This window comes from Labrus mixtus, chromosome 3 (assembly GCF_963584025.1).
Source record: "Labrus mixtus chromosome 3, fLabMix1.1, whole genome shotgun sequence".
NCBI lineage: Eukaryota > Metazoa > Chordata > Actinopteri > Labriformes > Labridae > Labrus > Labrus mixtus.
The window spans coordinates 13,696,409-13,713,842 of NC_083614.1; the positions used below are offsets into that span (position 1 = coordinate 13,696,409).

The 17,434-nt window shown below is 44.1% G+C and overlaps 1 protein-coding gene across 1 annotated transcript; it reads left to right on the forward strand.

Annotated features, from left to right (window-relative positions):
- The first annotated feature begins 1,735 nt into the window (after window positions 1-1,735).
- LOC132959349 (leucine-rich repeat-containing protein 52-like) lies at window positions 1,736-11,308 on the forward strand. Its single transcript, XM_061032279.1, has 2 exons — window positions 1,736-3,087; window positions 8,553-11,308. The coding sequence occupies exons 1-2, from the start codon at window positions 2,439-2,441 to the stop codon at window positions 8,879-8,881; spliced, it is 978 nt and encodes a 325-aa protein (XP_060888262.1). The 5' UTR covers window positions 1,736-2,438; the 3' UTR covers window positions 8,882-11,308.
- The last annotated feature ends 6,126 nt before the right edge of the window (window positions 11,309-17,434 follow it).

Here is a 17,434-nt window from a genome sequence, read left to right on the forward strand (position 1 = left end):
GGTAAAGTTTTCCGTCTCGGCTCATGTGCAGTCTGACTGCATTATTGATCGGCTCTTTACAGGTTACACAATCACACACAGAGTCAGTGTGTGTGTGTGTGTGTGTGTGTGTGTGTGTGTGTGTGTGTGTGTGTGTGTGTGTCTCTGTCTGTCTGTCTGTCTGGGAGGATAAACAGAAAGTGAAAGTATCAAACGTGTGTGACTCTCAGGTTGACGGGACTCACACAGAAAGACACACTGACAGGTTCAGAGGTTCAGTCTGAGTCTGACAGGTAAACAGAGATCAGTCACACCTGCGTCACCTGCTGCTTCTGGTCCTCTCAGGTGAACTAGACGGAAAACACATGATGTCTGACGTCTGATTCTGATACACACACACACGCACACGCACAAACACACACACACAAACACACACACACAAACACACACACACACACACACACACTATTACCAGTAGTATAGTGTTGCCTAAAGAAGTGAGTATACTCTTATTTTTTCTCACAAATGTTTGTTTTCAAGTGGCCCATCCAGCAGAGGATAAACAGTGTTTATCTGTGTTATAAACAGTGACATGGAAGACTACTAGGGGTGGAAATCACCAGAGGCCCCATGATACGATATTATGACGATACTTGAGTCACGTTAAGATGCAATTTTTAACATTTTGCAATATGCTGAGAATTGCAATACAATATATTGCATTCAACTTTTTTAACTGCATATTATGTCCACAAAAAATAAACTAAATCAAGAACTGTTTTGTCAAATAAGAAAACATTTTCAGTCTTTTCATCTCACTTTTATCAACACTGTGATTGATTACAGTAAAACCCTGTAAAAGGCTGCGTGCACTTCACAATCTGAACAGTTGGTATTTCAGTCTTATCAAACTCAACTGGACACAAACATGTATGAACGACTGTACAATTGCAGTAATTATTAACAATTCAACTTGTTCCAAAATGAATTGTATAACCCCTCCAGCAATTAAAAACAAAAAAAGCATATTTACTAATATAATAAAAATATCGATACTTGGGGGCCATGAATCGATATAATCGCCACGCAAAATATTGTGATACTATACTGTATCAATTTTTCCCCCTTGCCCTAAATCTCTTGCATATTTAGTCAGTGCGTGATAGTAAGTAGGGAGGGTCATCCCTTCACCATCCTAGTAAAAAAATTGTAGCATACTACTGATTATTGTCAATCAATGGTTTGGACAAGAGGGGATTTAGAAGAAGTGGGAATACCGTATGGAAACTGAAATACAAGTGGGTATACTCCGTATACCTGTACCTGCACTACACCAGGGACTTTAACCACACCTCCATTACACTGATGACCCATTTAAAGATTAAAAGATTTACCTTAAGATCGACAAGCCTTGAAAACTCTAATGCAGTTTATATTCAACAATAATATTTCTAGGTCCTAAACGTTTTTACTATTATTTTTTAAAGCTTTATTTTGGGGCTTATTGCCTTAATTTGATAGGACAGTAGATAGATAGAGTGGGGAATGACATGGAGGAAAGGAGCCACAGGCTGGACTTGAACCTGGGCTGCCTGCTTGGGGGACTATGGGGCGCGACCTAACCGCTAGGCCATCTACATGCCACTATTGTCTTTTCTTTAAATAAATAATTCGTTTTTTCGTTACTCTGACTAATGTTTTCATTATAGGAGAGAAACAAATAACAGGACTAAAAAGGACCCCTACTACGAATAAACACCTACACACAGTATTCTCTGACTGTGACGCTCAGAGGACAGAGAGAAGTCAGGTACTCTGGAGAGAAACACCTGGTGACGTAATAAGAGTCCTGCCCACTGTGTGTGTGTGTGTGTGTGTGTGTGTGTGTGTGTGTGTGTGTGTGTGTGTGTGTGTGTGTGTGTGTGTGTGTGTGCAGTTGGAGGGTCACAGACTTAGCGCTGCTCAGTCTCTCACAGAGTGTGAGCAGAGCGGAAGCACGCGCTCCCCCATCAGTCTACCGGACAGCGGAGCAGCATAGTCCACCTATCCCAACACCTTCACCCCCTCACCACCCATCTGGCCTCATTGACCCGCTGAAGGACGACAGGGAGAGGGAGTCCTGCGGAGAGCAGCAGCAGAGTCTCGTGCGGAATTCTTTTTCTTCTTCTCCTCTGTTTTTGTTTAGAAAGTAAAGCAGTGCGCGCACAGATGAGTCACCGCTGGGGGGTCCACGTCAGTGCGCGGCTCTGCGGGTCTGCAGGGTCTCTGCCCGGTCCGCGTGCCTCGGTCACCTTCTCGACGATGTGTGGTGGTGACGCGCGCGGAGACGAGTGCGCGTGAGTGACGGACAGAGCGTGTGTGTGTGTGTGTTTGTGTGCGTGAGTCTGTCTCATGCAGGATGTCCGCGGAGCTCCGGCTCCAGCTCAGCCGGTCTTCATGACGCTGCGAGCGGCCTCGTCATGCGTCTCGTGCCCGCTCCGCGCGCTCAGTCTCTCCGGCTGCTCTTCCTCTTCCTCTTCGTGATGGGGGTCGCCCCCTCCCCCGCGCTCACGGCCGGATGTCCGGACCGCTGCGTGTGTGACGACCAGCTGGTGGTCCAGTGCGCGGGGCAGGACCTGCTGCAGTTCCCCGCGGACCTGCCGCTGGCCACGCGGCAACTCATCCTCTCCAACAACCGGATCGGTGACCTGCCCGCGCTGCAGCTCAACTACCTGTCCGACTTGGTCTACCTGGACTGCAGCAACAACTCTCTAAGCGAGATCTCAGAGTCAACATTCGGGAACCTGCGGAAGCTGGCTTACCTTGACCTGTCTTTCAACGTGCTGCTGCAGGTCGAGGACCGGACGTTCGGTCCGCTGGCGTCTCTGGTGATGCTGCGGCTGACGGACAACCCGGGGCTGGCAGAGATCCATCCGGACGCCTTCTCGGAGAACCTGGCCCTGCAGGTCCTGGATGTGAGCCGGAATAATCTGACGGTCCTGAACATCAGCAGCTTGATCGCTCTGCCCGCGCTGCGCTCCCTGGGACTCAGCGGGAACCCCTGGAGCTGCGACTGCGACACTGAGGACCTGTGTCTGTGGGTCCGTATAGAGGGCTACAAGTTTCAAGGTGAACACAAAAACACACCGACTTTTTGAACTCAGAGTTTGCTTGAAGTTGGATACATGTGTAAAAGTGAACTAAATGTGTGTGTGTGTGTGTGTGTGTGTGTGTGTGTGTGTGTGTGTGTGTGTGTGTGTGTGTGTGTGTGTTTGTGAGTGCGTGTGCGTGTGTGTGTGTGTGTGTGCGTGCGTGCGTGTGCGTGTGCGTGTGTGTGTGCGTGTGTGTGTGTGCGTTCGTTCGTTCGTTCGTGCGCAAAGGCAATTCAAGGTCTCCTCACGTGTGTCTGTCACTTTTGATCTTTTAGATAATTTGATTCTGGCTAATCCCTTTGGCGGTGGGGTATTACTTTCTTTTATGTTATGGATGCACGCGCACACACACTCACGAACAATCACTTCGGCCTGAGGTGCAGACGTTTCATGATCGAGCCCAAAAAAACCTGAACTGTTCTGCTCCCATGAACCACACAGAGAGAGGGAGAGGGGGAGAGAGAGAGAGAGTGTGTGTGTGTGTGTGTGTGTGTGCATGAAAGACAGCGATAGAATGATAAATGGACCTCGGACTTGTGCAGTTATTTTCTACTCTTCTGAGAGCTTAAAGCACTTTTACACTACATGTCACATTCACACACCGCTGATGCAGTGTTGGGGGTTCAGTATCTTGCTCAAGGACATTTTGTGGCTGCAGGAGCTGGGAATCAAACTCCCCACCTTCAGTTTGAGAGGTGACCCGCTCTCCCACTGAGCCACGGCTGCTTTAATAAGTTAAACATTCTCAAAGGTTTCCTCAGGAGAAACTCTCATCTTTCACAAGCACACAAACGGAAGAAATTCTGCAAATAGACCTACACAAATTATTTTAGATAAAAGACACAAAAACAGAAAATCACAGCATAGAAGTGCCCAAGTCCTGTAGGGGGCATTCTATGAAGCTGGATATTTAAAAAAATAATTTATGGATAAAATCATTCATTCATATTAATTTGACCAGAGCTAACAAAGCTAACAATTAACACTGCTTACAGAGCAAACAGAGCAAACAGAGATAACAGAGATAACAGAGATAACAGAGTCTGCTGTTTATTGCTGGCTGCATGGCTAACTGAGCTAACAGGCTAACAGCTCATACATTTCGCAGCATTGTTTCTAGTGAAGCGATCAGTGTCAGACATCATTTGTCTCTCTCACAGTCTGTATAAACATGGGGGGATTCTCAATGATGTCATCATTGGTTTCTGAAAAGACGTTATGAAGCCCATCGATGCGGTCACCATGTTGGAAATGCTGACTCTACCTAACTTTAGATCAACAAAGTGATGGCGCTGAGGCGGGAGCCTCCTGACAAACAGCTACAATAGGCCAACCTGTCAAGTCAAAAAGATCACGGCCCTAATCATGCAAATGTATGAATATCTCTGATCCTTCATAAAAGGATTCCTGCTGTAAAGGTGAACATTTTAACATGTGGTGGGTATGGACCTTTCACAGGCAGCATCAAGTGGACACTCGAGGAACCTCAGTTTTGTGCACTTCCACAATGTCTTCATTTTTCAATGCCAGATGTTGCTCTTTGGACTTCCCTGTCAAATACAGAGCTGCTATCATTAGCGCCCTCTACAGGCTCCTGAAGATTTCAGTCTGCTGCTGTAAAAGTATGCACTGGTGACCAGAAAAGAAACGAAGCAGCCTCAATATGTGCATGAAGACCTCATGTGATATAAACATTGTTGAACCTCCTGCTCTCTCTGTGAATCTTCCTGAATGTCAACACAAGAAATCTAAAAATTCAGCTGATCTTATTTGGGAGCTGGCAGGAATCAAAAGTTGGGAATGGTACCAAATTAACCGATCTGTATCATCATCCTTTTTTGGTACCCTTCTGTTTGGGTGCCAAGCGTACCGATCTGACCCTAAAGGCTGGAGCTATACTGCACAAAACGTGCCATGTTTTAAATATCCCGTGAGTTTAGAGAGTAATGTCAAGGCAGAAGTAGGCTAGAAGTAGCAAGTTAAACAGAGTGAATGGGGTCAATGCATATTAATATATATTTAAAAACAGTATATATATATATATATATATATATATATATATACTGTGTGTATGTGCATGTGTGTGTTTGTGTCCGTTCTCCGACTGCAGGCTCTGAGTCTAATGTACAGAGATTTCTGCTGTCACTGCCTCTTACTGTGGATGTGAATCAGGTGTACTTGTGTGTGTTTGTTTGTGTGATTGTGTGTGTGTGAGTCCAGTACTATCTCACCCGGATGCTTCCTGAAGGTGTGTGTGTGCGTTGTTGGTGTCTCTCTTTTGATTTTCTTTTTGAGTTAGTCGCTCAGTCTGTCTGTTAGAGAGAGAGACAAACATAAAGAGGATCAGGATATGTTTTGTTTTGGTTCCTGTATGTTTGTTGTAATACCTCTGTGCTCTCTATCTTACCACCATCACAGGGTTTAAAGTAGTTTATTTGATATATGCTGAAGGGTGAAGAAAGTGGGATGAAGGGGGTGGAGGTGAAGAGGGATTAGCGAGGTGGAGGCAGGTGAAGCTTAAGGGAGCCAATGGTGGGTTCACACTCAGGATGGATGGGGTCACACCAGGGTCACACTGAGGGTGGGGGCTTGTCTTGACATGTTGTCTGGTTCAGCATCCTGTGGTTCCTGTTCAGAGAAGAGAAGACAGGAGGAGAGAAATGGGACGAGGGCAGATACTGTTCTGAGGACAGGAGAGAAAGGTCAGGAAAGCTATTAAACGTACACACAGGTACGACACAGGTGAGGGAAATAATTAGACACAGGTGATTGAAGTGATGAAGTAGTAGTGGTCCTGTTCCTTAACTTGTGGTATATGAACTCCATTTTATCAACCCTGACCATTCAGGAAATGACAAAAACAACAGTAATAATAACTGTTACAACAACAGTAACATCAACAACATCACTAGCTCACACTGTAAACTAATTTTTACAGAAGGATGATTATTTTTAAAGATTTAAATTTAGAAAAAGGGTTAAATGTGGGGTGCATGTTCAATATCCAAACATAGAGGAAAAAAAAGAAGCAGAAGAAGGTGAAGGGGGGATAGGGTCAATTGAATTACTAGTTAATGAAAGTGATCTTAGACTGATCAAAGGAAACACAAAAACTGATCGAGATAAACTCTGACAGACAGAAACAGTTGAGTCAGAGACTATGATCACTGACATTAAATCATTTATTATGACCCGACGGATCAATTCATCCTGATACAGACACATCATCAATTATAGATGAGCTTTTGTGTGTGTGTGTGTGTGTGTGTGTGTGTGTGTGTGTGTGTGTGTGTACTCCAGTATATAAACACAGGTCTGAACACACCTTGCAGACAGGTGAAACAAAGAAGAAGGTTACATTTTTAATCGGGTGATCTCATGTTTCAGGTATCAGGTTCATCAAACAACAACATGTTTATAACAAATAAAATGAGCTATAACCATCAGCTTGAGACCTTCCCTAATGATTACCACACAATAATATCAAATATTATGATAACCGCCTCTTAGACAACATTAATCTGAACGTTGACACATATTGAAAAAGACAAATAAATAGAGATGTCCTGATATTTTCAGGGTGAGATGCATGTGGGAATCCAAACAGTCAAATATTTCACTCCAACTTCCCTCCGACTTTCTCCTCTCAGCCAACTCAATTTTCTTATAATTTATTATTATTTTCAAGTTCTTATGACATTTATATCACATGACTGGTGCATTTGTCATGCTCGTGATGAAGCTGCTTCATCATCCTTTCTGCACATCGGTATTCTTCTCCACTCTCTGTTTATTCTGTGAATTACTACAGTTACAGGTAGCGATATAAAGGCAAAAACTGTCATGAGACAGCCGACTCTATTGCATCATCCGCTGCCACTTGGTTATCTTGTAAACATTACAATCACTGTGTTTTTTTAACAAAATGTCCTGCCTCCTTAGACGCTCCTCCCATCAGTTAACTTCATGCTGTGAGGGACGTGTGTTAAAGAGCAACTCGGGAAGATTTCCAAGCAGACTGTCCTGTGATTGGTAGAAATGAAGAATCCCCCCACACACAGCTGACTGTTAAAATCCTCTCTCTCTCTGAGCCCAGATAAAGAATAGTCTCAGGAGTCTTTAATCTGTCCAATCACAGAGGGTCCTCTTCATTGTTCTCTTATCACTCTCCTTCATGTTCTCACCTTTAGCTCCGTGGTCACATGACTGCACTTTAATGAATGTCGTTAGAGTCATAATAATCCATCAGCAGCAGAAACAGAGCCAGAGTCTTCAGCCTTATTATACAGATGTGTTGTAGTGGGTGGATGTGTTTATTAAATAGCAGTGATGTAATATGTGGATGTGTTCATTATACAGATGTGATGGGTGGATGTTATTATTGTACAGATGTGATGTAGTGGGTGGATATTATTATTGTACAGATGTGATGTAGTGGATGGATGTGTTTATTGTACAGATGTGATGTAGTGGATGGATGTTATTATTGTACAGATGTGATGTAGTGGATGGATGTTATTATTGTACAGATGTGTAGGAGTAGATGATGTTATTATTGTTGTACAGATGTGATGTAGTGGGTGGATGTGTTTATTGTACAGATGTGATGTAGTGGGTGGATGTGTTTATTGTCCAGATGTGATGTAGTGGGTGGATGTGTTTATTGTCCAGATGTGATGTAGTGGGTGGATGTGTTTATTGTCCAGATGTGATGTAGTGGGTGGATGTGTTTATTGTACAGATGTGATATAGTAGGTGGAGAAAGGGTTTTGGGTCCTGGGCCGTGTTTGTATTGTGTTTGTATTGTACTAACAGTCCGTCAAACAAGTCTCAGTTCCAGTTTGCTTTAGTGTTTCTTATTCCCATACCCTTGCTCCACTGAAGCTTCGCCCTTTCATCTAAATATGGCCATATGGCCACTCATGCTCCAAAAAAACTGACATGGTGATGTCCTGAAAGCAGAGTGAAGAAACAGACACACACCTCCCAAATCTAAGTCTCTGTGGGGTCAAGACTGACCTCAGCTCATTAACATGCTGCTTGTTATGAGCTGCACATGTTCACACCTGTGCGTAATAATGAGAGGGGTCACCTCTCTGTGCATCAGTGACTGTGTGTGTGTGTGTGTGTGTGTGCGTGCGTGCGTGCGTGCGTGCGTGCGTGTGTGTATGTGTGTGTGTATGTGTGTGTGTATGTGTCCAGCATACACACACACACACACACACACACACACACACACACACACACCGAGGAGATGGTTACAACACCTTCTGGGATCATTAATCGCAAAGGTTATCACTGCACTGTGTGTGTATGTGTTTGTGTGAGCTTGAGTAACTAATCACTTTTTGTTCTTGATATTTTCAAATCACTCTAATTATTCTCCTCTCATCTCTCCTTCTCCTCCTCTCCTGTCCTCTCCCCCTCCTCTCCTCTCCTCAGATGAAGGTCAGACAGTGTGTAGCAGTCCTCCTGAGCTGATTGGTCAGCGGTTGGCGGAGGTCGGTATGCAGCTGCGTGCCGACTGTCACCAGGGTCTGGGTTATTGGGACTACCTGTTCTTCATCGCCATTGGCTTTGTCATCTTCTCGGCGGGCACAGTGTCTGCATGGGTGATGGGCGTGCTAATGGTGCTGTACGAGCGCTACACCAAGAGGAAGAGTGAGGAGCTGGACAGTGACGATGAAGAGGAGAGAGGAGGGCTGGGAGGAGGAGGGGGAGGGGAGAACCAGGAGAACGGAGATCTGAACAAACCAAACATGCAGGTGTGAGGGACTGATGAACTACAGGATGAGGACACAAGGACATTAGGACATGAGAAAACACGGACATAAAGACACAAGGACATGAGGATAAAATGACAAATGAAAATGTGGATACGAGGACAGAAGGATGTGAGAAAAGACATGGAGGACAGGGAGACCAAAGGCCTGTCTCTCCCTCTTTGTGAGAGTGAGACAGTTTGTGAAACTCTCACAATGAAAAGAGCAATTAAGATTATTGACAGCAATAAGTACACACACAAACACACAAACATACACACACACATGCTGAATGTAATAATAACTAATTAACTGTAGTGCTTGTTCATCATGATGGTTCTCTGTGGAGGTCTGATAACAGTGTGTGTGTGTGTGTGTGTGTGTGTGTGTGTGTGTGTGTGTGTGTGTGTGTGTAAACAGGAGAATCTGATCCCTCTGATGGTCAGTGAAGGTATCATTAGTCAAGGGTTTATTTTCTAATGGATTCAATCCATCACTAGATGATGATGATTTGTTCTCAATGTATACATAAAGTGTGCTTAAAGAATTCCACTAGCAGTCTTCAAAGAGCAAAAGAACACCTGTTTTTACCTGCATTCATGTACGGGTGTATTGAGGGGTGTGTCTGTTCACCTTGATATCATTGAATGTTGCAGTTATGTTTCAACACTTCTGACCTCAGTCATCATAAGTCAGGTTTTTATCCAGATGTCGCACAAATTTTATATGAACTAAGAGTAAATCAGTAAAAACAAATTGTGAATTATTTCAGGTTTCTACAAAGACCCCAAGAGGCAGGGGTGGTAAATAATTAAAAATGTAATTTCAGGTGTGTGCAGAAAAGTATCTTCTGAGCATAGGAAAAAAGTTGTGTACAGAATTTATTTTTCTTTAGATCAATTGAAAGTGTTGCTTTTACATCAAATTTTAGTGACTTTAGTGTAACTTGTTAGGTACAGTGAAACTGTAACTCAGTGTAGACAGGTGGACAAGAGCTCCACAGCTGAAATACGACGCCATCAGAAAAATTCCAGTACTGATCATAGCTAACAGGTCATCAAACTGGGACCTGGTACTGATCCTAGCCAACTTGTTGATGGTCACAGGTGTTGTCATTGATGGTCACAGGTGTTCTCAGTGATGGTCACAGGTGTTCTCAGTAATGGTCACAGGTGTTCTCAGTGATGGTCACAGGTGTTGTCATTGATGGTCACAGGTGTTCTCAGTGATGGTCACAGGTGTTCTCAGTGATGGTCACAGGTGTTCTCAGTTATGGTCACAGGTGTTCTCAGTGATGGTCACAGGTGTTCTCAGTGATGGTCACAGGTGTTCTCAGTAATGGTCACAGGTGTTCTCAGTGATGGTCACAGGTGTTGTCATTGATGGTCACAGGTGTTCTCAGTGATGGTCACAGGTGTTCTCAGTTATGGTCACAGGTATTCTCAGTGATGGTCACAGGTGTTCTCAGTGATGGTCACAGGTGTTCTCAGTAATGGTCACAGGTGTTCTCAGTGATGGTCACAGGTGTTGTCATTGATGGTCACAGGTGTTCTCAGTGATGGTCACAGGTGTTCTCAGTAATGGTCACAGGTGTTCTCAGTGATGGTCACAGGTGTTGTCATTGATGGTCACAGGTGTTCTCAGTGATGGTCACAGGTGTTCTCAGTGATGGTCACAGGTGTTGTCATTGATGGTCACAGGTGTTCTCAGTGATGGTCACAGGTGTTGTCATTGATGGTCACAGGTGTTCTCAGTGATGGTCACAGGTGTTGTCATTGATGGTCACAGGTGTTCTCAGTGATGGTCACAGGTGTTGTCATTGATGGTCACAGGTGTTCTCAGTAATGGTCACAGGTGTTCTCAGTGATGGTCACAGGTGTTCTCAGTGATGGTCACAGGTGTTCTCGCTGATTGTCACAGGTATTGTCGTTGATGGTCACAGGTGTTCTCATTGATGGTCACAAGTGTTCTTAGTAATGGTCACAAGTGAATAAAGACTGGTGGATGACTGACAGTCAGAGGGTTAAAACCGTTTCTTTTTGTGACTGTATCCTGTGTGTGTGTGTGTGTGTGTGTGTGTGTGTGTGTGTGTGTGTGTGTGTGTGTGTGTGTGTGTTACTTCATGTTATAGCGTGTATGTGTGTGTGTGTGTGTGTGTGTGTGTGTGTGTGTGTGTGTGTGTGTGTGTTACTTAATGTAATAGTGTGTGTGTGTGTGTGTGTTTGTGTGTTTGTGTGTTTGTGTATGTGTTGGTGTGTGTGTGTGTGTCTGTGTGTGTTATTGATAGCTGCTGATAAAGTCTATAATGTGAACTTAAAGCGTCTTTAGTTTTGTATCATAAAGCAATAAAGAGTTCAAGATAAAAGAGTGGATCAATTAAATTCTGTCAAATTTTATTATAATTTTGCTGCAATAAAAAATCATTCTAACTTTAAAGTAGTGACTTGTGAAAGTTTTATACTGAAATACTTCAATTACAATGACAGATTGTAATTCTGTAACAGCGCCGTGTCTTTAGGTCTTTGTACTTTCATATCGATCTTATAACTGGGTGATTTTGGTGTCCCAGTCAGTGAATTCATATTGTTTTAGGTTGCTTTCACACAAGGAGTTCAATGGACTCAATACAAATTCAGTGGTGACGTTGTAAAATTGTTGCATTTTTTATTTGTTTTATTTGTTTTTCTTTTTCACTGCACTTTGTCAAACTCACCAAAGTTTGTCAAATGTTGTGTACCGTAGCAAGCTTCCACTAGTTTGGGCTTCAGCTCCATCCGGCCGAATGGATCTGGCCTAATGCTGCACTATGACTCGAACGTAAACAACAGGACAGTGGAAGAATGGCATCCAGTATAGCATTTTGTCAGTATTTTGAATTATAAAATGGAGATTAAAAAATATGTTGGCTGTGTCAGGTTGAACTGACATATTAAATGGAGCAATGTGTGACCATATTTAGCAAAGGCATGTGGACGTTCAACTGCAAGGAGAACTGTAGAAATGTTAACTTTAGCCACGTTTTGGCAAACTTATTAACCGAAATCTGGTGCACTTGGAAGCGAACCAGACCCCCAATTTCAAGTGGACCAGAGTTCAGTTCTTAGGCCAACACCAGACTTCATTTGAACATTCACATCACCCCATACTATCTGACAAAGCGCACCCGAGTTCGATTCAAAGAGGTCAAACAGCTTTGGTGTGAATGCACCCTTAGAGGCAAACGTGTAAAGAAGCAACAGTAGCTACACACATTGAAAGTGATCCCGTCTTGCCCATCTTAAGGCTCATAAGTGCTTCCTTTACATATAAGATCAGATATGTAGGTTAAAACAAAGGAATTTGATTTGCTGTACTTTGGCGCCCACCGCAGGTCTCTGAGTGGTAAGACACGCTCATTACCATGGTGTATTGACATAACCAGATCGGGGTCTGACTTGCAGTCTACTGTTTGTTGAACTCTCTCTAACATGAACAAGCCTGTCCAATATTTCCTCTAGTCCGGCTTCTTGCTCCGTCACTCTCTGTTTTCTTCTCTTCTTAGCTTCATCTGTAATTGTCCTCTTCCTCTTAGCTTCAGACTTAGCTCTTAGCTTAGTATCAAATAGAAAAGAGACTGGCTTACTGGCTGCTTTGTAGCTGTAGGCTGCTGTGTGAACTAGTGTAGTTAAGCCATACACCCTTCTCACAAAATGAGCTGGCCCGCTGCCAAAGCTGAAAGCAGGTGACCGAGTTCCAGATTGATCGAAACGTTATAACCCTCACTATTCATATACTCCCACGCGTTGGGATGGACGTGAAACATTGCGTCCTTTGGAGGGCGCTGTCTTTCACAGACCCAGCTTTTCTGTTGTTGTTGCCAGTCCCTGTGCCTGCAGGCGAGATAACATCATATATATATTTAGAGTTCATAACCAACTCACACAATCTTTCCTCTAAAGGTTCCAACATTTTATAAAGTATTCTTCTTCGCTGATCTGGCATGAAGTGCTCAACACCGCCCCCATGATTTCTGTTGGTATTGCAAAGTTTGGTCTGCATCTGTAAGCTTACAGAGAACTTGAAGAAATATGGCTGAAATTAACGGAGTATAGTCAATATGTGCATCGGATGTAGAGTATAGCTAAGCCTTCACGTCGCTGTTACTTTCTCTGATGACCCCATAGAGCTCTATGGTAAAAGACGCCTGTAAACTGGTGACAGGATCAGTTTTAACTCTGTATGATGAGGTCATGATCCTCAAAGGTTTAATATTTAATGAAGTATGCTCCTGCTGAGAACAAAAGATTTATGAATCATATGTAATCACTATGTTAAGAAACACTATTGAGCATGCTCAGTGGGATGTTTTTACACAAAGTAAAGCTGGGAGATCAAACAGTATTTGGAGTGTTTTTTAAAAAATCGATAAAATAATTCATCAGGGGAGGGGAGCGGGGAGGCACAGTGGTGCAGTTGGTGGCCTGCTTTTTGCTCAGGTTTGTGTGTGTGTGTGTGTGTGTGTGTGTCGGGGGGGGGGGTGATTTGCCTCTGCAGCACAGTGCTGGCAAAGACGAGAGAGAGAGAAAGAGAGAGAGAGCTGGAATGTTACAGTGTCTTTTATTCTCTCTCACATTTACTCCTCCCACTTTGCTCCTTGCTTCACACTCTCTCTCTCTCTCTCTCTCTCTCTCTCTCTCTCTCTCTCTCTCTTGCTCTCTCTCTCTCTCTCTCTCTATTGGCAGGAGGAGCAGTTTTATTATCTGCTCACCTCTGCAGGATGGGTCAGCTGGTGCAGAGAGGAGAAGGAGAAGGAGGAGGTTCAGTACAGATACGCCTGTGTGTGTGTGTGTGTGTGTGTGTGTGTGTGTGTGTGAGTGTGTGTGTGTGTGTATGTGTGTGTGTGTGTGTGTGTGTGTGTGTGTGTACAGGATAGATCTAGACAAGACATGTTTAGGCAAGAGAGCCACACCTGATCCCAGATCCAGGCAGCCTCAATCGATCCTGACAGCTGATTGTGTCACCAGGACTCTCTCTCTCCTTCTCTCTCGCACACGCACAAACACTCTCTCACACACACACACACACACACACACACACAGACAACATGCCTTTCTACATTGTGTCCAACACAATTAAATTATAAGCATTTTAAAAATGTAAGTTTATAAAAACCTGTTTAGTTTGTTCAACAGGGACATCATGTTGATATGAAGCAATATTCAGTCTAACACCAGTGTATGTTGTATTTTTAACACACTGACAGCTTTACTTCCTGCTCACAGCAGAACATATAAATAAATATCTTTATGAAAGAGTCTGATGATCAAAGTTTAACCATAAATATCTATATTAAAGAGTCTGATAAGAGAGTTCTGTAACTGTTTTCTATAGTGTTAGTTTAAAGTAGACATGATAAGTGGAGATAAAATGGTTAAATAGTGTGTGTGCGTTTGTGTGTGTGTGTGTGTGTGTGTGAACACATTAATCTCAGAATAGAGCTCTTCTTCCTCTGAGACTAACAGCTCATTATCACAGCACATTATCCAATGACCCCCCCCCCCCCAACACAAAGCACCTCACCCTCTCAGCCCACCTCACCTTCAGATGGAGCCCCCCCCATCATGACACACATCTTTATAAACCCCCCCACCCGACCGCTGATCTGAATGATCTCTGTTTCACCTTTAAAACCACATGACCCCCAAATCATACGACCTCCCCTCCCCTCACAGTCACCCCCCCTCCACTCAAAGTCATCCCTGTTCCCCTCACCGTCATCCTACCTCCTCTCCGTCCCTGTGCTCTCTGCCTCTCGTCGACATCTTTCCTGATTTAAACGTTTCTGATGAGAATCCTTCACCTCAATCTGAGCTGTTTCCCTTATTAACCTCCCAGGGGCTCTCACACACACACACACACACACACACGCCTGCTGTGTGTCCTTAATGAGGTCTAATTTTTTCCTTTTTTACTTCATCTGTAGCCCTTTTCATAGTGCAATTTTGCAAAAGCGATGTAACAAAGCTCCATCGTCATCATGCCCTAAGACATTCCGATTTATTCATTAACAGTGTAATGTTGGTGTCCCAGTCTGTGAATTTACATTTCATCAAGTGAGAGGGAGCACAGCACAGTGGGAGCTCCACATACACACATGCAGACAAGCACACACACAGCACTGTTCTCCCCCACTGGCTCTGCCCTCTACAGTGATCTGGTCCTGCCCTGTCCCTGTACGACTCCATTCCTTTTGTTGGCACAGAGTCCCTCTGTGACATTCACATTGAAGGAGAGACGTCAATAGGGCTTTTGAGTATAGCCACTGTGGAGCTAAGAGTCAAATTTATCACACAAACACACACACACAGTCAGCTGAATCACTCAAGTAGACTGATCACAGAGTGGGAGGAGAGGGAGAAGCTGGGGACAGGTAAACATCCAGTAGAGTCATCATTTAGAGAGAGGAGAGATCATCACTGATTAAAGAAACAGACAAACAGAACTCCACCCAGCTTTATGTGGACAGAGTCCTTAACCTCTCAGCTTCATGAGGGTGGAGTCTCTCACCTCTCAGCTGCATGTGGGTGGTCTCTCTCACCTCTGTGTTTTCATATTAACCTAGGTATATGTAGGCTAGATGTTGAGCATACTAAAAAGGGTTACTCCCCGCTCACTCCCCTTTTAGGTCCCTGTAAACAGCAAAGACTTCACAGTCAAATAAACACATTTCCCGTTTTCAAGACTTGAAAATCGTTAATTATAGAACCTGATTAAAAGTTAACTGTTTATATTTAAACATCTGTATGATAAAATTGTAGGCTATCTAATTTGATAACGTGAAACTTTGATGTAGACTATGGAGGGTCTCCATGACGAACAAGAAAAGGTGTTGAGACCTTTTCAGTATAGGCAGCTTCAGTGCAGACTCACTGTTTGAGGATTTAACAACCCACTCTCACTCACACTCAGAGGTTTTGTGTGGCCGACCCTCGACTCTAACTTCACACTCAGTGGTTTTGTGTGGCCGACCCTCGACTCTAACTTCACACTCAGTGGTTTTGAGTGGCTGACACGACACTCTCACTCCACACACACAGAAAGAGGAAGAAGGAAGTCTGGTGTCAGGCTGCTGTGATGTCATTCTTAATGCGTGACTGTAAATCACCTGCAAGCAGAAGATGCCCCCCCCCCCCCCCCACACACACACACACACTCCACAGTATAGTGATTTATTCACAATAATGAAATCAATCAATGACCACAACATTACAGCCTTGTTGATTTTAATGGTTGTGTAGCTTAGCATTAGCCACATGAGTCAGACCAAAAGCACATCGGACTGCTAAAAAATCACCTTTTTTAAAAAAAATAACACTCATCCTCCTTTATTGTTAACGTATAGGCCTACTTCCTTCATTCCCCACAATATACCTTGGCTTTTTTTGACAGGTCAGACAGATTAAGGTGTGGGTCTCAAAAGACCCTTCATCTTCACGAGTTCTGACTGGAACGAAGACTAGAGACCACAGATCTCCTATTTTACATTTTCTGCACTCGTCTTCCTCATCCTCTTCTTCAACCTCTTCTTCTGTGGTGGAGGTTTGTTTATGAATAGCTATACGTTTATTGTTTATGTCCTGTTTGTGTGTGTTATTCCGTGGCGAGGATGTTCCTCTGAGACGCACCTGTGCACAGACACCACACAGCAAAACACGCAGAGGCTGACAGCGGTGAGAAGGGCTCACCACCATAGGCCCACAGGCGGAGCGGCCGGTTCCGCATGCGGAGGCTCCACGGCTGACACACAGCCAACTGCTGCGACGTTTGACACAGGAATTGAAAATAAATGTGTGGTGAGTGCAGATAAAGAAAGTGGTGGTATAAAAATGGGGAGAACTGAATGGGTTGAGGCTAGTACAGCTGGTCAAGTGGAGTCTGGCGCAACAGAACAGGTGAAGGCTGCAGAACAGGTGGAGGGTGGTAAAGCAGTACAGGTGGAGGCTGTTGATAAGGAGCTGCAGTTTGGTGTTGGGCAGCAGCCAGAGCTGGTACAGGCTCAGATAACAGTCAGGTGACTAAAGACTAAAGACTAAAGACTTGCACCTTTTTCTTATCTGTCATCGATGTCTGGAGGACTCTGAGCTTCACTTGACCACCTGACCCGAGGCCTTTGATGTGGATGTTTTCTGGAGCCACTGTTTGATAATGATTTCCTCCCTGACACCACCGTCTCTTCAGCCATCTCTTCAGCAATGCTTTCATTTACGCAGGAGTATTGAAGCTGGGCCATCTTACAAGGATTTCCATGGAGAGACTGGCAGAAGTGACAGGTGTACGGTCAACCAGAATGCTACAGAACCTGTTAGATGGAGTGTGGCAGTCTCTGTCAGTGCCTCTCCGGGTTTTCGCTCAGAGAAGGTCTGGCGGACCGGTGGAGTGAGGGACATGAATATGTCTTTGCTTCCCTTAATGTGAGTCCAGAGGTGCGGGAGTGGAGAGAGGAGAGTGACCAACTATTATCCCTAAAGACTCTGAAGGTACTGAACCGTCTTCTTTTTTTTTTTTTTACAGAAGTAAGAGAGT